Below are 21,385 nucleotides of genomic sequence, written 5' to 3' on the forward strand. Positions count from 1 at the left end.
GAATTTTGCGTTTCATACTTATTTAAATTAGGTCTCTGAATTTAAGTACTAAAATGAACCATTGTTTATAACTGAAATCGGATCGATTACATTTTATATACAAAAAAATCAGCTCGAATCAAAACTAGGATCACTTAGTTCGAAAGCAAAATCATGATGGACGAAGAAACATGGATTTATAAAATAAATCATTGACTAGCATTTACCATGCAAAGCATATGCAAATTTAGCATACATCTGCGATAATTTGTTTCTTTTTAAGTTTTCAATAATTTAAGACATTTTTGTTTAGATCATTTTATAATATATTTTGGAGTAGTATCCGAACACAGGAAGTTTTGACATCTCGTGACATTTTCGAGATAATGTTACAAGTCAGAAAATTTAGAACTGTCAAACAAATCAGCTTGCTTATTTTTAAATGTTTTCACTCATTCAGTTGTTGATTTAGTTCGTTCTACCTATTTAAAAAACAATTTGAATAATGCGCGTCATAAAATATTACGAAATTAGTGTATGCAAATTTTGTTAAAGTTGGACGCTACTGTGCTGAGGAATAGAGTGAGATTTTATTCGTCTAGCAACACCTACGCTATCTGAAAATGGCGGCCAAAAATCAATTTTGAATTAGTGACAGCCGCGCGCGACCTTAGATTTGTCACAAAATAAAATATTTACCAAGTAAATAAACGTGTTTTCAGTTATAACGACTGACGATGTTAGTCGCCTGTATGGGTTTGATGGGACGTCACATTTTTCTGTTAAATTCTGTGCTTTAGTCATAACATAAGTTCGTAGCCACTATTTTAGTGGATGATGTAAGAAACTGAAGGTCTCTCACGATCTTGTGTGTATAGTTTTATTGTTTTTGCCTTGAGGACTGTATAAAGAATTTTCACTATGGAGGGTGAAGATGGGAGTGTGGGAAACCCCGAAAAAGAAGATTACGAGAGCAGTGCGCATTCTACACCTCAAGAACACAGGTCTTTTGCGGAATTCGCGAAAGATAAGTTGGATAGTGGTGCGTATAGTATTTGTTATTTTGAAATCTAATAACTTGATGTGTTGTTGTGCCTTTTAATTGCTTGTTTTTATATCCATATTATTTATTAAAAGTGCAAAAACAATATTTTTTGTTTAAGAAACATTTTAATTTTTTCTAAACAAAAATAAAATAACTTTTCTCACAGTTGCATTTATTTTGTCTAGCCGGCCGTGAACTTCGCCGCCGTCTGCCGATGGCGGGTCAGCTCAGTGCCCATCTGATGCATCCTCGTCGCCTCCTCTTGCATTCCACACCAACACAGCACACTGATGTTGTCCTTATATTCCCTAAAGGTGAGTGTTTATTTTTATACTTAGTTGTTTCACAATATATACGACTTTTTTTATTTATGTGAAACAGGTCTGTTTATATTCTGTTTTATGAAGGCTGGTCTTTTTAAGGTTTATAACATTTTTTTTATATTAATTTGCAAGTTTTAGGATTTGACTTCTGTATGCACAATATTGCACATGGGAAAAAATGTTTTTAGCAGATGAATGTCTTTTAAATTTATTTTATTGCTATAGATTTCACTAATAACATACCTGCTGTATTATTATCAAATAATTACTAAATTTTTTTTTTTTGGTTTACTTAGTACTGTTTCCATGTCCTATACCTTCCATATATGTCAAGTCAAGCTCATTATTATATACAACATATTGATGTGATTTGAATTCTACAAGATAATATATTTAAACTTGAAACTATGATACTATTAAAAACTACAATAAATATTGTTTCAACTACTTAATTTCGAATGATTAGGAAAAGTATACAACAGAGGCTTAGTCTAATAATACTCAAGTACCCAGCCTCTTGACAACTTGCAGGAATCGGTTTCCAGTCCAACCGGATACAGCTCAGCACTAGTGATTAAGATAGAGTAGCTGAAAAAAACATGATAGATGTAAAAATTTAACTTACTTTTTAGTCCAACTAGTTTTCGTTATTTGAAGCTTAAAAGCAGATTTCCTTAAAGGCCAACTTGGCCAGTGTCTAGAGTGACAAAACAGTTTTTAATTCTTATTACTATTTTTGAAAACCAAAAACTAAATAAAAAAAACTTCTCAATATTAGGCCTATGATATCAAATAGTAATTAATTGATAGTAACTATCCTGAGAATGATTCATTATTAAATGATGTAACGGTTTACTCACGCGTATTTATCGTGTTAGCCTGACTAGTTTCGGACCCGACCAGAGTCCTTAATCCTCCCCTGGATCTGTCTGTAACTGAATTTGGATAAAACAATTATAAAATGATGATTGCTGGCGGCCGAAAGTATATCCATGATAATTATGTTCCCAATGGGCTGTGTATGAGTCAGTTGATTGTGTAATACAATTCCAATTAAATGCTTTACAACCACTGGCCTGTTTTTATTTACTGTGGTCATGTTGTACTTACTGCAATTAATCATTGAATATGAGAATTGGCTTCTCTATGTATATTTTATTAGTTATTTAAATAAGCTAGGGCTGAGGGCCTATAATCGGTGAAATAATCGTGACTTACCTTAAGAGATAGAAGTAGGTCCAAAGAAAAGTTTGGGCCAAAATCATCACACTGCGAGTCGGATACGCGACAATGAGGGTTTCGTACAAAAAAAAAATCTGTTGGGTGACCACGTTATGACCGAATAGAAATATAAAATATATCATCAGTAAAAATTTAAACTATCCAGCTATGACGATTCGTGAGTTACAGCCTGGTGACTCACGAATCACCAGACAACGGACCCTCAGTAAAAGGATTCCATTTCTAGTCTTTTGGTACGCAACCCTAAAAAACAAAAATTGCTACTAGATGAATTTTAATGATCTACGTAAAGTAGGTATATTCGGTATTCATTTACGATATTCTAAGTTCATTCATTTTGGGCAAGAAAATGAAAATGAATGTATACTTTCCTATTTCCCCAAAAATAAATTCGCAAAAGCGTACTAAAACTTTATTTATTAAACAGTTTGTACCGTCTGTTGGAATATACATAATGGAGTGCTTTATCAAAGTAAATTAGGGTATACAGCCTTTGATGCTATAAAAAGCTTGGCTAAAAACATTCTTATACAAATGTAGCTCCCATTACACATATGTACATAAAGAATGCCATTAATTATACTGACTTGCCAGTGAAATTAGAACTAAATTACTTCGTCCGAACCTCTTTGGTAAGTTTGTGATTGCAACATAAGCCTTACTTCGACTTCAAAAAGGAGGTGGTTCTAAATTCGTCGATTTTTTTTTAATGGTTCGGTCCTTAAAACTTTGGACGTGCGAACATTTTACGTGAAATAGCAGACATTTGGTTTCATTTCATCAAGTTATTCTCACTAGTATTTAATTTGAAGTCGGTTGTATGTTTTTGTTGTTTAAAAATTTTCTTCAAAATACAGCCAGGGACTAAAAAGCATTAAAAATTTATTGACAATCGATGTTGGACCAAAACCATTCCAAAGCACAGAATCGATAAACCACAAGTGGGCAAACAAACATTACATTGATGTTGATCTATACTCAGAATTCTCTATACGGAAGTAGGTTTTGGCCAGCACTAAGACATCCAGACATAGCTTCTTTCCCAGTCCATTCAACCCTTATATATTACGTTACGAACATCTCTTTGTTACTACGATTGATGTTTGGCAACACATTTCCGTGCTGGATTGTTGCCAATAACTTGTTTGTTATAGATACTTAACTATGTTTTTATCAGTTCTAAATGTTTTCTGTCTCGATTTTCTACGAGTTATAGCCTGAAAAGGCATTGTTTTAGATTTATTCATGATGAAAAAGTAATTTGAAAAACACAAAATTGAATGTTAGCAATAATCTTTATTAACTATTAGTGCTATTGAATATCTGCTTGCTTGTTGCATTTTGTTTACTCAAATGAACGTAACTAAAGAAAATTTTGCGATAAGAAACATGGAATAAGACGGGCGAAGCAGCGAGGAAAAATTGGATCATAACCAAAATCTTTACCGTAGTTGTCTTTTACAAACTATTGCATCACCTAAAATAGGTAAAATATCACAATTTTTCAAAGAACTTATATCTGTAATACCTACATCAAGGCGACTGATTGGTTTTTAAAAACCTCAAACCAATACGAAAAACTAAAAAACCTATTACCTCAAAATGTTTTGCATTCTTAACCTACGACAACGAACGTCCTAATAGAGTCATAGAGATGTATACATGGTAAGGTTCGTCTTGCTGTAAGAGTGCACCTTAATTTGAACTCCTAATGAACTTACCCAATAACGGGTGACCTCTAATGATCTACCTGACCCGATTCAACCGACAACTTAAGATCGGATTACCCCCAGATTCTTAATGGTCGATCGTCATTACAAATCGTTTGTGCTCTGGCTATCAGGTGTGATTATTAGGATTGAAAACTTTCGGAAATAGGTTGAAGTGTCGTTGGGTTTTAGCCATTTGGACAACCTACGACATTCGATTAAAAGTCTGAATAGCTTTCTAGAAACAAATAGTAATTTTAGATGTCGGTTTTTAGAAAGCGTTTGGATTTCTTAAAACAAACTCATAAATTATGAGCCGAGAAAATTTTAAGTACCAGCTGAGTAAGGTATTCTAAACTGGTACCATAATTGCTTCTTATTTTAAATAGTTTGTGCAATGTATGCTATTTATAAACTATTGAAGTTGCATGCAAATGACCCATTAAACAGAGGCGAATGTAATTCTAAACATAATTAGACCTATTAACTTCTTATAGTTTTATAGAAATTCTCGGCCCATTAACCCGGTCTGAGAATGTTAAATAAACCTTTTTTAGTGGCAGTGTAAGACCTGTATACATTTGCCTCAAGCCTACGGAGCATTGCGGCAAAAAGCCTAAACTTGCTTTGACAAAATACTAGTCGATCATAGATCAACAAATCGCGAAAACTTTTTCAGTAAGAGGGAATTTTTCCTTAACAGAAACAGCTAGCAGGTATCAGATACATATTATTAATTTCTTGTGACACGTGATTGAATAGTATTAATGAATGAAATGATGAGGAGCTCGTGGCTAAGCCTTAACTGCATAAGTTGATCGATCACTGGTTAAGCTACGCTTGACACGGTCGGCCCGTGTATGATTACCAATTATGTCAAGACACGTTAATTTGCATTTTGACAATCGTCACGGGTAGTCAGAAGGTAGAAAGTTTGACAACCGGTCTGACTAAGGGGTATCGTGTTTCCTAAAGAACTGGGTTGAGGAGGTCAGATAGTCAGTCCTTGTTAAACTCTGGTACGTATTAGCATCCGGTTAAATTGAAAGGTGAACCCAACATAGCTGGGAAAAGGCTAGGGTGATGATGAAGTGTAGGCTGATAATAAAACAGTATACGTATGCTAAGCCGGCTAACCCTTACCATATAGTGAGACATTCTCCTGTTATTTCTTAAATCATTTTAGCCGACAGCTTTGCTATATTGAAGTATCCGACCGAATCCAATTTACTAAGCTGTCATTTCTCTGATAAGTACTGCGGTTGTAAGCCCCAATCACGTATGGATGAATCGTTGCCTTAATATCGAAAGCTTTCGTGTTTGTAAGAGGGTTTTGATTAAGCTTTTGAGTATAGGGCCCAACCCGAGTGCTTTCAAGCTTTATATAGGCTAAAGAAACATGACAAAATAATCTGAATATTGTTTTCTTAATATCGTTTGTTACTAGTTACACTCATTTTCGGTTATATCTCTCAGATTTGTAATAAGCATTTTGGGTCAATGTAAAAATCTCGATGACTTCTATGATTCGATCGATATCGATCCTCTTTCTGATGCACAGGATTCTAGAGGAAAAGTACATATCAAGAGAGATTTATGGACAATACGTATTATTAAATGATGCAACGGTATGTAGAACATAGTCTCAATGAGCAGGCAGTCCAAAATAGAACTGATACATTTGCCGCATGTCAATTCAGGATTGAGGCAAATTAAACACTCGATAGGTCCTAAATGGTAGATGATATTACAGCGGGCTAAGGCTGAGAAGATGCGATAGGCTTGTTGATTCCTCCGACGAAATACTAGTACTAGATTATTAATCAGTTTATTTTATATCCTACAAGTTTTGTAAATATATGAACTACAGAAGAAGTAATAAAGTAAACAATGTACCGTTTTCAGGAAATTTTTATTCCTATTTTGAATGCGATAACCTCATGAACTTTGATACTGAATTTATGTTGCTGAACTCCTTTAAACCTCCAAACTGACTACACACCAAGCATCAGTGATACAAAGATTGGAGAAAGTGAACCTTATGGCTTTGAGTTAAAGGCGATAATTATGTTAAAGTGATTCCTTGTAAATGCGGTCGACCCAACGAATTACAAATCCGAATATTTACTGTTACTAAACGATGGGGAATTGATTCCACCGCTGTGTATCCAATTGATACGGGTACCGTCACGAATTTATTAATGTTAAGTACATGCTTAACTCTCAAACGTATTGTAGGTCGAACGAATAATTTGTATGTTTTGTGGTGATCGTTTTCCGTTTCACCCAAGTACCTACTGATTATTTGTTGACCTACGTATTATGTTTTCATGAATTCCAATTTTTGATTGCGGCTTTTTCCCAAGGCAATGATTATTGATAAAACTGCTTCAAAATTTTCTCGTGATCAAATAAATGCTACGAGAATGTCTAGGCAAAACAGCAGGCAAAATACCAATGGTTAACGAAATCTTACAGACATTCACAATCACGCGGAAACTCACGCATTCACACAGTCATATACACACACACACACACACACACACACACACACACACACACACAAACCAATTGAAACTTCCAGTTATTCGTCCATATAAATTACTTTTATACTTTAATTTTATTATAATTCTACTATTACTTTATATAGAGTTTAATTTTAAGTTTTATGTTTAAATTGTTGATCTCATAATAAGTTATAAATTAGGCTATTTCACATTTTGTTTAATAATTTTATTAATAAGACGTAGGAATAAACGACATTGTCTCCTCGGAGGGTAGCCTGGTGATCTGTAACACAGGTCTTACCTATCACAGACACCAGTCTCTATTTTAGTACACAAAATAAGTACTGTAACATTATGTGATAATGAGAAAAATAAACATTTTTTATTATTATTATTATTATTATTATTCGTTTACCCTTATCAAACAGTTCGTTTAGTCAAAATAAGACAAACGGCTTCCCATTGCCTCTTATACCAACTTAAACATTGAAATGCGTCCAGAAATGTTTCATTTCATTTTTAAAACAAATGCTAGCTTAGATATCCGTAGTTGGCTGGAATATTTCCCTTCTTACAGTAAAAACTTTTGGCCTATCGCCAGGCTATCCGTTCCGCGGACTTTTAAATGTCTGGGGGTCTACCATCAACTCTTTGAATGGGATGTAGAGGTGAGACAGCCCACTAAATGGAGTAGAGCGCCGTCTCTTTCCTACCACAGCCACGTTCGTACTTTTAAGTGGTGGTCGTGCTCGAACTGGTAGTAGACCCCCTAAAAGTACGTCGTTTTACAGAAATGTTCGTGTTAACTGCTACGGCATTCACTCTTCGTGTTAGTTATGTACGAACGTGCTATTTTCACGTCAGCTTCAAATGAGAGCCACAGTTAAACCTTAAAAGGTGTAATGGTCCGTTTAGAATTAACATTCTTGAGTAAACTTGCAAGAAATTACTTTAGATTTTCTGTACGAAAGATGCCTTACATATTCACCTTTCGCATTGTATTATAACAGTATAGCTTGAAAGTAAGGAAAATGTGTGACTAAGAAAGGTAAAAGGCCTGTCACATAAATATAATAAATATGTTAGTACAGACAAGTAATAGCTAAATAGAGATTTATGAGTTACACTGACCTGGAAAATTGTCTACAAAGTAGAAAAAAGATGAGAAATTGACAAAAAGCTGTTCCAACCAACATTGAAATTCATTACTTATTCTTTATTACTGACAAAATGATAAAATAATGTATTACTTAATTACCAAGAGATTCATATAAGCCTCATTATCGTAATCTGGCATACTTCCAGAACAGATTTATTGCCAACGAAAATCAAGATATTTCGTATAAAAGTATAAATCATGGACTAGTTAATGAATTCAGGATAAGGATTCCATATTCATGTAGCGAGTCCTGGCAATCCTCCAATATAACCTTTAAATTATGTAATATACGAGCTTAAGGATGAATAACTTACCTTCTGTTTTTGAAGTGTTCTTACGACTTGGTGTTACAATAATATTTGCATGCATTATACAATGATGCATTCATAAATGTACGTACTTGTTCTTTTTGTATCCCAATCCTAAGATATCTATTTTAGCCAATGTTCTCCTTTGTCTATTGTTTGAGTATTTTGGATAGTGACTTCCACAAAAAATTGGGGGTTTGGTTTGGAAAAGGCTAAGCAAGCATTGCGCTCAGTAGTAACTACGAAAATTAAGGTACCTTTCAAAAGTTGATGTGATTTAAAATCAGAATTAAACGACAAATGTGTTTTCGATGTCAGATCGGCAATCGTTCCATAAAATAAACGGTATTCAGCTTAATCCCGTGAGGCAAGTGAATCGACCACAACATTGGGAAAACGTCACTCAAAAGAGAATTTATGTTCAGTACAAGGACAGAAAATATTTTAATTCTGCTTATCACGCTCCTCTGCTAGAAATAGTCCTCCTCCAATGAAGGGATAATTGTCATACTCAGCACGCTGGGCCAACTTGTAACAGACCGCAGTTAAAAGTAATTTGTTAAGGAAAAAGGTATTAACTACTTTTTATTCGACAGGTCTGCCGGACAGTATGCTGTTATGGCTGCTACAGAAGTTGCGCGGGAGTCGGCCGCGGTTGCGTGTGTGTGTGAGGCAGCACGCGTCCTCACAGTGCTCCGCGTTTTACATCACAGCTGATGACGAGGTGTAAGTTAAAACATAGTGCACTTATCAATGTCTGTGAATAAAATAAGCAGAGTAAGACCGAGAAGATGTGAATGTTTAAGTTGATTTGAGAAAGAAAGGCTAAGGTAGTCGAGACGACTGGTAGGGATCTGTGGTAACCAATAACACGATGTCCGACCTCTAATAATGACGATAGATGGTAGGTGGCTCTTTGTTAGCTATGCATATTGAATTTTAGATGTATAAAGGCGAATTCAGTCGTGACAACTAGCAAAAAAGAGTCTCAAATTTTGTTTTTATTTACTATTAAAATAATATAATTTTTTCTCGCCTTTGCCACAAAATTCCACTCATCTAAAAATCTGAGCCATTACTTCTTTAGTTTAAAGTAAGACTCATTTACTCCAAAGAACCCCGTGAAACTAAACGAGAAACAAATTGTTAAACCAGCCACTCGTATCCAAGTAACGTTTACTCGAAAACCACATTGCCATTATTACTATAGCACTGATAAAAGTATATTGGAAAAGCGAATCGGCATAAAAGCTAACTGGTGTATTGCGTAATGGACTGGCGCTGAATGCTTTTCTCTTGGTATTTTATATATGCTGTCGGGACATCAAAAAGGTTGTAGTGTAGATCCATAACTTTAGAGGATTCTTAAAAAAATAACTTCTGTTTCGACATATGTACTCGATAAGAAAGCTTGTTTTTTACCAAAAGCCTGGCTAGGCTTTTTATAAAAAAACCTATTACCTTAAATTGTCGTGTGAATCATTGCATTGAAGGGTTAAAGTTATTCGAATCAACCCGAATATAATTGCTTTCACTCCTTTCTTTTCGTTATGTCTAGTAGGTCACATTATACTCTTATTAATTTTGAATATTGAATGTGTTCCATACCAATGTTAAAATCAGAATTATCTATCAGTTCACCAACATTGCAATTTAAGTGTGAAGTAACTCTACTTGAGCGAAACACACAAAGTTGTAATTAAGTCGTCAAAAATAGTACTCCTCTTGAAAATGTACCAAAATTAAACATTGTTCCACTGCAATTGTTTAGTCAACGTAATATGATATTCCGAAGTTCAGCTTGAAGAGCAAACTCCGTGCCGTGTCAGTGGAATTAAATTACAAGGACGGTTAAAGGTCACGGGGTCGACGCTTTACTGAAAAGGTTTTAGGACTTAGACGGTCCTGACTTTTTGCTATTCAATGTTCCTAGTCAGTATTTCCCTTTTACCCGATCGAGGTTAGAAGACATTTTTTTCGCTTTTATTTATGTAGGTAGGTATGCATGTTTTTTGGCAACCCCAATAGAATAGCAGCCTAAACGGTTTGATAGATTAAAGCTTGAGAAACTTACAGCCATAAGAACGACGCACAGCAAATGTCGCCCTTGGCTATCAAGATGTCTTTGTAGAGGAGAATGCTGAAACGAAAATACATATTAGAACGTCGCTTACCTAAGTGTTCTTGCATACAGATTCAGGATCACGCTTGTATTTCCGTATAAAAAATAGTGATTTTAACCCAATCAGGGTTACATAAAAGCAAAAAGTTTGGTTAGGAACATTTAGGGGGTTAAAAAATCATAAGAATCGGTCCAGCAGTTTCGTAGGTGTTCAATTACTAGTATACCGTGACAGTAGGAGTTTATATATAATAAGATAATAAATATTCTTTCAATAACATTTTGTGTAATTCTGACGTACTGATTTTTAATCAGGCTATTACAAACTGCGGAGGAGATGCATCTACCAAAACAGTTGAAACCGGAATTTGGTGGAGGCTACAAAGAGTTCACCGTTCGAGACATGCATTGTTTTCAAAAGGTATGTGGTTTTACATTATTTAGATTACGCCAGTATCAAATAACGACGCTGTGATTACAAAGTCTCAATATCTTGTTACGCTTTGCCATTCGACATTCGCTCTACCCTTCGCCATTGAAATACGGGTACATATACGATTTATAATGTACATTTAAAATTTTACTTTACACACCCAGCCAGCAGTGAACCCGATGAATTATTTGATGCCTTATTTTAATCATTGTTTTTGTTTTTAAGTAAGTGAACATAATATAATTAAACTAGTTTTTAAATATATTAGTTAGAGTTTTGTAAAATATAGTTAAATATATATTTTGGGTCATTGTTTTTTTTCTAACAAACAGTACAAAATTTATCTAAAGTATATCAAATGAATACTTAAAATTTTATTTCGATAAAAGTAAAAAAAGTCTTGAAAATTTTATAATATTGTATCATATTATCGTTAAAAAACCTACAGAAATACTTCTTACTCCCAAAATTACCTACCAAGCAAAAAAGCTCACTCGATCCCATTCTCCAAGGGTACTCAGAGAAGAAAAGAAAAAACCTTTTACATTTCAACGAATGTACCAAGAATACGTATTGTTCAAGAAATATTCTTTCCGTTTGAATGTCGCTTACTTCCAAAGTTATATTTATATTTTATATTTCGGTTGGCCCATTTTTTCATGTTAATGCTTTTCCGGTCTCTTGTGATTGTCCTTAATGTATACGAGGATGCAATTTTTTTTTCGTTTGTATAGACCCTGTAGCAACTGTTGAAGATATTTGTTTCTTTTAATTTGAATATACATATGATGACTGCTAAAACCTCTTTGCTTGACATTGTCCAGCTACACTTGCAAGGCTTACTAATAAGTATGTCGAGTAATAATTTTTCTAATAAATGATGACTAATTTGTCGAAACTTACACTTTCGGGACTATACTATCCGTCATTGTTACACTCTCGTTTTAGAGAGTGTATGCATGCCTCAAATATGTAAGTTCCTACAAGCCCAAGGAATGTATAAATAAAGTAAAATCATACAAAACTAGTTCCTCCTGTTGGTAACCCAGACCTTATGAAATTGTCCTGGCAAAAAAAGGTTAAATAATAAAAAAAACCGTTTACATTCAAAGAAAAACAAGGTATTCTGAAATAACAGGGTTTTCAGAAAACATTCGCGTATCACGAGCATGTTCCTACATAAAATATTAATACATAGAAACCTCAACACTTCCTTAATTTAATCAGAATTTATAAGAAAAGAGTTCATGTACTTATATCATAAGTTCACAGACGAATACGTGACTAGACTGAATATACTTTCAGTCTATTTTCATCTGGTAATGTCGTCTTAGTATTAAATGCTTTCAGATAAGTCGTTAGACGTCCAAACATTATTTGAAGTAAGTTGGGACAGAAATGTCAAGTGTATTGCTACTTTTAGAAGGGACCAAGTTTTGATAAGATTAGACGCTTATTGAATACACTTAGTTTATTACTAGCTGTTGACCGCGGCCCCAGCAAAATTTGAATTAACCTGAAACATTTCTAAATATCCAGAATCTTCTATAATTGTCACCTTTTAGCTTTCAGCTTCTTTTTAAAACAAATAAACATACGTATGTTCCAAAATTGGTATTCGTTTTCTGTCTGCAGTCTAGAAACCGCGTGCGTGCGTTCTTTAATAAATTTCGTTCACCCTGAAATACCGTGGTGTACCTATTTTGATTTTCATGAGGAGGCCATGTTTCGCCGCTAATTTTCAACCCTTGCGCCGATCCAATAAACTATTCTTGCTACCCCACATCAAATATAATCGGCATTTCACGTTTCTGCTCAAATTGTTTCGATGTCCCTTTGATAAGTTAGTCAATCAATCATAACACTCGTTAGTATTGCCATGACAGGATGAATGGTGTTGCCACTCGAGTTGGACGTCATTTAAACTTTTTTAATTAACGGTTGTAAGAAAGAACGATGTCTTAGATTAATGAATGTGAAATTAAAGGGGATTTTTCTGGGCTTTTCCATTTGTGAGGATGAGTTATGTAAAGTCTTGAACATAACGATGTTTGAACCTGTACAGTACCTGTGTAAGTAAAGATCTCCCCCAAATACATCCACGATTTTCTGTTCTGGGCAATATGAAACCAGCCTGATTTTATTTACATATAAATATTATAAACGAGACATCCAACACTTATCGAGTCTCTTCCCAATAGGAAATAAACGTTTACGTCAATAATATACTCTATTCTGCTATTTATATCTTCCATTATCTTAAAGTAAGGTACCTATCTACTGCTAATACGAAGATTGCCGAATTTCTCCGAATATAACCGAAGTCTTTAATTATGAGTCGCTAGCTACTGATTGAAGATTGTGTTCGTAAGACCTTCGAAACTTGAACCTTCGCCATTTGGAACATTGTTTGAAAGCGATCAATTATGTGGTTTCGTATTCGAATTTGTAATTTGAAATCTGATTTATATTTAGCTGAGATTCTTAAAAGGAGGTCGATTTAGATATTTTCTTAAGTAAATGTTTTTAATGTCTTTTGGAGGCCTTAACTTTTTAAACCTTATTCAAAGGAAAAGCCATGTAAAAAAATAAAAATAGGTCATGTTAGGTTCTTTTGTATGTCTTTTCCTTCTGCTGGGTAATCTCCCTAGTATTTCCATATAACCTCAAAATACGTCTATTATCTAGCCGATACACACTTTATTATTCAATTCTTAGGCTCAAGTTATGAGGTGACGTAACCCATTTATGAAGGTTGTCTCATGTGGGCTATAAATACCGATATTTTAGGTATGACAGGCGTGTTTGAAAATAGTTAAGCTGTTTAGGGTCTGAATATTTTAAAATAACTTTTATTGCCTTCTAGTTTGTGCTTATTATTCAGTAATATCCATACTGCCAGTGCAGTATATGTTTTTTATACCCGAATTGATGGAGAATTCCTTTCTGTTTCGTCTTGTGTAAATATATTTTTACTCTAGCGTTTCGTCGTCTTTTAATCTAAGTATTTTCAAAGATTATTCACATAAAAACGTAATAGTAATATAATAAAAATTCTAACTGCAATTCAAACATTTATTATGAAAAAACAACTGTAAATGTTCTCTCGCTTAGTAAATCCCGTATTCCGTATTCATGCCTTGTTTAAGCAATGCAGTATTGTCTAGCGGAATCCCTAACAATAAGACATGTAGGGTTTACTCCAAGCTGTTACGTAGCTGTAGTCTTGGTGGCATGCAAACTGCAAAGTTTGTGTCTCGCCTCGACCCGATTACGTCGATAAACTTTTGTGTTATGTAATGATGATTTACAGTTTTCTGGGATTTGGATCGCTGAAATCTCTGATATAGATAATGAGATTGCTGAAATCCTAATATTTTATTTGAATTTCTTATTTTTTTTAACGATTCCTGCAGTAAGGGATTTATTGCTTGTTTTCACAGGCAGGGAGGAAGCAGGGGTTTCACAAACATTCAAGTCACATACACAAAGTCACCCAGACACAAGACAGAAATTCGCTTATCGCACAAACGCTTATCCTATGCACAATTCATGATTGAGTTTAGCGTGGACTTATTTAGCTTTCGTTTTTTAATTCGTGACAGTCTAAGAAATATTATTACGGGGCTGTAGGCAACTATGGTACAAGTGATCAATCATTGATGGAAATGTTCCGCAAATTACACTCCTTCCACTAATAATTTCTTTATTTACCTCAGTTTTTTCTATCAAGTTCCAGTTTAATTCCATAAAAATACAGCGGATACTTTTAGTACGTATGGCATACTTCATTCATATATATAAAAATTTATACGTTTATTTAAAAGAATATGTCCAAACTGAAATTTTTTAGATATCCTGCTATTATAGTTCATGAGATACAGCCTGGTGGCCGACGGATAGACAGATGACGGAGCCTGCATAATAGGGTTTTCGTTCCTGTCCATTTCACTCTTTGTTTTAGGAACACTAATAAAACCTTCTTTCTGTGAAAAAATGGCTTCTCCGAAGGTCGTACAGCTCATACTTATTAACCATTAATTTCCCCATAATGGTTTAGGAATGGATTCCATTTATCAGAAATGCAAAAAGCAAGGCTAGTTGAATATCACAGTCATTAGCGAACCATCTGTTCCTTCTCAGGGAATTTCCTGACGTGGACCAATCATTATGTAGGTACTTTATTGAATTTTATGGATTTCCTTTGTACCTGTTTTTAATATAGCCACTTAAAATATGGGCAAATTAGATTATATTGGTTTGCATAATTTATTTATTTTAGATGATGTATGTGGTCTTAATTTCTGAAGTCTATGCTTCTCAAATGGTGCTGGTATAGTTTTATCCTAATAAGATATTACCGTAGTTGAAACAGACAGGTAGTAGCTAGTATTTAAAGCAAGAAGTATCTATATTGACTTGACACTTGAAGTAAAACCTCAAAGATGTTTTGCATGAAAATATTGGTACATTTTCCATTTGACCGAAGTGGTCTGCGACTTGAAAGCAATAAGCCCGGGAACTTATTACCTTAATTCATTGAGTTAAATCGAAAATGGAAATATTTTGTGTAAGACTTCTTATTTCATTTTACAAATACAGGTACATACATATGTCATAAAATTTGGCAAAATTGATGCGCAAATTCGCCCCCGCTTGTGGCGAAATTTTTGAATATTTAAAGTAAATTCGATGATACTTCAATATTAACAAGTGCTTTGAGTTTGACTAACGATAAAGTAAGGAGGTTGTCATAGAAAGTTAGTAATTAAGAAAAATAACGACGCCTTTCAAATACAGCTTTTTATTCTTCATCAAGAGAAAATGAAAACGAGCTGTCTCATTTTCATCACCACTTCTTTCATCTTCATCGCCGTAAAACCTGCTATGAAACAAAAACAAACCGCTTCTGAATTTGCCTTCCCGTTTAAGAACCGTCTACGGAAAAACATGCACCAATAGTCAATATCATAACACCCTATTGCGATTAGAGGAAAAAGCAAATCGTGAAAACGTTACGTTTTTATGATAGTTACCTAACTTGTATCGGACGCGTCAGTCATTGCGAAAACAAGGCATAGTATCGATTCAAATCAATATTTACTATGAATTATTTATGTTGTGCACAGAATAAGCGTTGCCGACACGCATATGCTTTTCTATTGGCACGATATATCTGTGTCGTGATTTATACGATTACTATGAGCATTTATTTATTACAATTATTATATGTTATGAGATTAGCTTTATTTCCTCAATATCGCAATATTTCACAGAAATTCTTTAAGAATGGTTTACGCATTTTAAATACGCATAACGTATTTACCGGGATCGCCCGACTAGTTTCTTACCTAACCAAAGTCCTTAGTAATGAGCTGATGCATCTTTGAGTTTCGAGCCACAACGATCGTAGAAAGCCAGGCATGGTAGTATTGTTATTGGTTCTGAAATAGAGCTGTTCTCGCCAATGACCTTACCACAGTTTGTATAATTAATGAACCATGTGCCAATTTCTCAATATTTAGACTAGGCCGTCCGATAAACGTGTTCTAAGTGTATTCGTCGCCAGTCCATCTTACTTCGTTTTGCAATCAAAAGTTATAAAAAATATTCCAGAACTCTCAGCTCAACTCTATCTATTTTCTAACTAAGCTAAGCTTACTTAATGGGTACTAGACAAATAATAACATACCTACATAAACCCATATCGATAAATTATATCCAGACACACAACAAATGTTATGTAAATGGCTTCATCGCACTGACAATGTCTATTTCTACTTCATTACCCCGTTTGGTAAGTCCGTGGTGAATAGAAAAATATTTTATTTCTTAGATTACTCTTTTTGCGTCTGATTTTCGTTCAAAGCGGAAAAAAGTTGTATTCGTTTTTTATGGTACACATTAATATCCGTCAGAAGCTTTCTTTACTGAAATGTATATTGAATTACATTATATAGCAATCATTTTTATCTGCATGTACATAAGTAAGCTAAGCTAATAGATACAGTAGTGCTATCTATTGGCTATATGCTTCTTCGTATCCAAATATACTAACTAATAGCACAAAAGTGTCATTACCAGAGGATACCACGTCTTAAAGTAGGCGCTGGCGCTTGTGTCTTCTGAAATCCTCCCATCTCTCCCGTTTTTATTCTTGTCCAACTGATAAAGTCCCAGTTATTATCAACGGAGTCAAGTCTATTATTTATTATTTAACATTCATTACCTGAACTATCGCAATTTATGTTGTCACTTAGAGTGTTCCCCTTGGGTCTTTATTTGGACTACTGATCGTCTGACTTCTGGCTGACGTGTCCATTTCGAATAAAGTACAGCAACGCTCCAAGTATCTTTTCTATTTTTGTGGTGAAATTGATTGCTGTATCTAAGGCTTTTTTTGTATCCTGAACCGCCGTGCTACGTCATCCCTCAACGTTTTGCAATCCTTCAAACTCGTGTTCCTAATCCTAGGATATATGTACATACATTGTATTTCTTTTTTGGGCATTCGCGAGCAATTCTACAGTTTCTACAGCTGCAGTCAGAACTACAATCTTTGTTATGTATTTCCACTTGTTGGGTATGAACACTTGTTTTTTTGTTCCCCAGAGTTCATCAGCTGCCGACCTGTTGAACTCGCAGGAGCGAGGTGCCTTAGTGAAGCACGTGTTGGAGTCAGCGCGCGCGGAACCCGGTGACGAGCACGCCTTAGAACCAGCCCTCACGCTCAGACCTGGACAAAGTATTGGTGAGTAAGTCTTGGCACGTTTCAGAACTCATATAGAAAGCGGCATGTTGCAAATGGAAGAGGTAAATGCATGCGACTAGTTCCACCAGTCGGAGCGTATGTTTGTTTTTAAGATTATTAACCCGTTTCTTGGAGGGCAATTTAATTTTCTGTCTGTGATGATGATCGTGATTACTTGACCGCAATACTTAGAAGTTATAGTTAAGTGCTGTGCACTTAACGTGGCAATTAAAAATATGTTTAGTGGTTCCTACTTCACACTAGGGGACAGAAAGCATGAAATTTCTCCGTAATCTAATGTTGAAATGCATATTGTTGTTTGAAGAAAATGGATGTAACCCATGAATATTTCAAATCTTAACAAAATGTATAGTCTTATATAGTCACTTATTAATACTTCTTTCGACGTTGATTCAAAACTTTTCCTAATTTACACACGAAACCTAAGGAAACCGGTTTAACGTGTGTCATACAGCTAATTACTATTAACTACTATTATAAACATACTCAGCTCTAGTGTATTTCCTATATAAAATACTATATTCCAGTAATATGGGCAAATGTTTATAGTTGAGACTACAAACGCAGTAAAACTGCGCTTTTATTAAACCGTAAAAACGTATTTTACTGTTTCCCATTATTGCTTGCAAGACTACATAGGAAATTGTATTTTTAATCCATGTTTTAATAAAGAATATTATTATAGAATGAATTGTACTGTTATGAATTGAATTGAATTCATAACAGCACAGTGTAATATAGTTTTTCTTCACTATTAATTTGAATGGACGGGATATATTTTTCCGCACATCCATATTTAAAATCATCGATACGACTTTAATAGCATTAGGAATGCGAGTGTATGCTATATTACTATTGTCATTTGTATGTTACATAAACTACACACTAATATAATACAAATTGCTAGAATTTGCTTCATAAATATTTAAATTTTCCCCATGTTTTCATACGCTCAGTTTTCTTCTTTGTTTGTTTGTCGTTCCGGTTGGTTTTTTTGCAACTCAACAATAAGGCACTTCCCGATAAGCTATCAGGCTGATATTTTCAGGGTAGCTTCAAACCTGATGACAATACAATTTACAACTATAAAAACGGCTGGACCGATTTTGACAAAAATCATAGTCACTTTTTAATATTATATGCACCTATGCGCGACATTATTCCGGCTATTTTCCGGATATGTTACAAAGAATTTCTCTAACCTGTACTGTAATGCTTCAGCTTACCTAACTAATAAAAATCTAACAATGAGGTTAAATGCACTATTGTGAGCTGAGAGCCATTTCACCTTGGACCGGTTTTACCTTCGTTTTACGAGTTAAGGTCACCTGTTCTTCTATACGTTGAACTTTGTAAAGGACAGTCCATGAATGGGAATATACGCTTAACGTAATGTATATGCTACATGTTTTGTGGACAAATTTTCGTCTGTAGTTTTGTCAGACAATATTGTCTTTTTTTTGTTACTTTTCGCACGACTAGTTTCGGTCGTAACCGTATACAAACAGCTGACGCAGCGGTGTGTAAATGTAGTTGGCGAGATACTATCTTTAACTAGTCCGCCTTTAATGTCACATTAAATATGTACACGAAGTGTTGTTCATACAGAAGCTTTAGGTTAAGCTAGGTTTTTTTTACCACTTAGCAAGCTTTCAAACTTTACTTCTATATCAATATAAATTTATTTAACTAAATTAAGGATAAAAAAAGTTATATATAAAAAAAATAAAGAATTCAACTCTTAACAAAGCGGAGTACTACCGCTTCGTTATCAGTTGAATTAAATAAGAAATGTGCATTTTTTACAGTGCCAGCCTGTGTTAGCAGAGGTGTGGTAGCGAGTATGTTCCCTCTCCACGAGAGAGCCGCTCTAGAAAACCTCAGAGGGAAATGGGTTAAAACTATATTCTCACCTCAGCCTTTAGGTAAGATACATTGATATTCAAAAATACCAATGATGATATAATTTTCTACAACTTTCACACAACGCCATCTAGTCTCAAAGTAAGCAAAGCTTGTATTATGAGTACTTGATAACTACTAAACAGACTTAAATGATATATTCCTAGGTACGTACATAATTACAAAACCTAAAATCTGTGCAAAAGAGCCACACCTCTCATTGTAACTGTGTGACCTTCAGCAAACAGTCTTGCGTTGCAAATACAACTTTAAGACATATGTTTAAGGTTGATTTTGTGTTATGTTCGTGTTAATTTCAGTGTTGCGTTGACCACAGATTTGTTGATATATTTTCTTCAGGACTATGTATATTTGAAATGTACAACAAATAATACAATTAATATATTATTGCCTATTTTTGCAAGAATACGGTAGCTAAATCAATATATTAATCATTTTTTGGCAAATGTTGCGACGTTTTGAAATTTATCATAACTTTTATTGATATTATTTCATTGTTTATTTTCAGATGAAATTAGTGAATATTTCGGTGTAAAAATAGCAATGTATTTCGCTTGGCTTGGACACTACACACAGTCGTTGACGGTGCCTGCAGCTGTCGGTTTTATATTTTGGGTAAATATTAATATTCTTAAACATACCCTAAATACTGTGTATCATAACAAAAATAACTAGAAGCCCGTCTAAACCCGGCATAAAACCTCCTCTGTCATTTGGAACAACAATTATTGTTTACAACAAACAATTATTCTTGTAAATATATACCCAGAAAATATCCAAGGATATCTACTCTAAACTGTTCGTTTTTGTTGTAGATTTGGCTCGGGACAGCGAACGACAATTGGAAGGACATAGCTTATGTATTATTTTCTCTATTTAACGTACTCTGGGCTTGCGTTTATTTAGAAACGTGGAAACGGTATGTCACTATCACATTTAACATTTTCTTCCACCTCAACCGATCTTAAACTTCACGGCCACCTTTTATAAAAACGCTGAATTGGATAAATCTTGTAAAATTGTAACTTTTTTTGAAGCCTTAAAATCTTTGGCTTTTCTATTAAACATTATTTTATAGCATACACTGCTCTTTCAATGTCATTATCAACGTTATCGCAGTATTCAATAATACATGCTTCTAGCACCCATTGTCTTGGTATTCTCATTAATCATTCATTACATAAGTATACAGTCAGTATTGAGTTAATATTGATTTGTTACAGGTATTCAAATGTACTAGCCTATAGATGGGGGACATTAGATCAAAGAGATGACTTACTCGTTGAACCGAGACCACTGTTTCAGGTAAGAATTGTTTTTGCCACTTTGTTTTCTAAGCCGTTTTGTGTTCTTAACTTGATACGTTTGTGATGTGCTAATAAGTTTGCTACCTTTTCAAATACATTGTACTTACTAATTTTGTTTAGATTTTCTCTCGAATTGAGCGGATATTGGAGTTTAAGACTTTTGCTGAATAAAATCCTTCCTTAGCCGTGGTCATAGTAAATCTTATGAATAATCCCGCTGATCTAAAAAAATATTCCCAGATTAATTTGCTTGTTTAATATATTACGCAGCGAGAATGAATGAAATAAGTTTTCTACAGCTTCTGCTTAGATTATCACATATCATTTTTCACTTACATGCAAACCCCGCGGGCATAACTACATCCTACATACCGCGTATATCGTACAGGGCGAGATGAGCACGAGCGCGGTGACAGGGCGGCCCGAGCCGGTGTACGCGGCGTGGCGGCGGCGCGTGTGGCGCCACGCCGTGTCGGTGCCGCTCATGGCGCTGTGCCTCAGCGTGGCCGCCGCCGCTACCTTCGCGCTGCTCCGGGCACAGGTAACACTTGCACAG

At 34.7% G+C, this 21,385-nt stretch overlaps 1 protein-coding gene across 3 annotated transcripts in view; it reads left to right on the plus strand.

Moving 5' to 3' along the window:
* Positions 1-549: 549 nt before the first annotated feature.
* The window catches only part of LOC113495695 (anoctamin-8-like), a 35,909-nt gene continuing 15,073 nt past the window's right edge, over positions 550-21,385 (plus strand). Inside the window, exons 1-10 of one of the 3 annotated variants that reach the window (XM_026874572.1) lie at positions 550-1,021; positions 1,210-1,338; positions 8,869-8,998; positions 10,710-10,815; positions 17,440-17,578; positions 19,408-19,524; positions 20,031-20,137; positions 20,338-20,441; positions 20,746-20,827; positions 21,218-21,370. In XM_026874572.1, the coding sequence (XP_026730373.1) occupies positions 901-1,021; positions 1,210-1,338; positions 8,869-8,998; positions 10,710-10,815; positions 17,440-17,578; positions 19,408-19,524; positions 20,031-20,137; positions 20,338-20,441; positions 20,746-20,827; positions 21,218-21,370 (1,188 nt within the window). In that variant the 5' untranslated portion in view covers positions 550-900. The remainder of the gene's footprint in view (positions 1,022-1,209; positions 1,339-8,868; positions 8,999-10,709; positions 10,816-17,439; positions 17,579-19,407; positions 19,525-20,030; positions 20,138-20,337; positions 20,442-20,745; positions 20,828-21,217; positions 21,371-21,385) is intronic. The other 2 variants (XM_026874573.1, XM_026874574.1) reach the window with 2 other exon arrangements.

Source organism: Trichoplusia ni, chromosome 7 (assembly GCF_003590095.1).
Source record: "Trichoplusia ni isolate ovarian cell line Hi5 chromosome 7, tn1, whole genome shotgun sequence".
Classification (NCBI taxonomy): domain Eukaryota; kingdom Metazoa; phylum Arthropoda; class Insecta; order Lepidoptera; family Noctuidae; genus Trichoplusia; species Trichoplusia ni.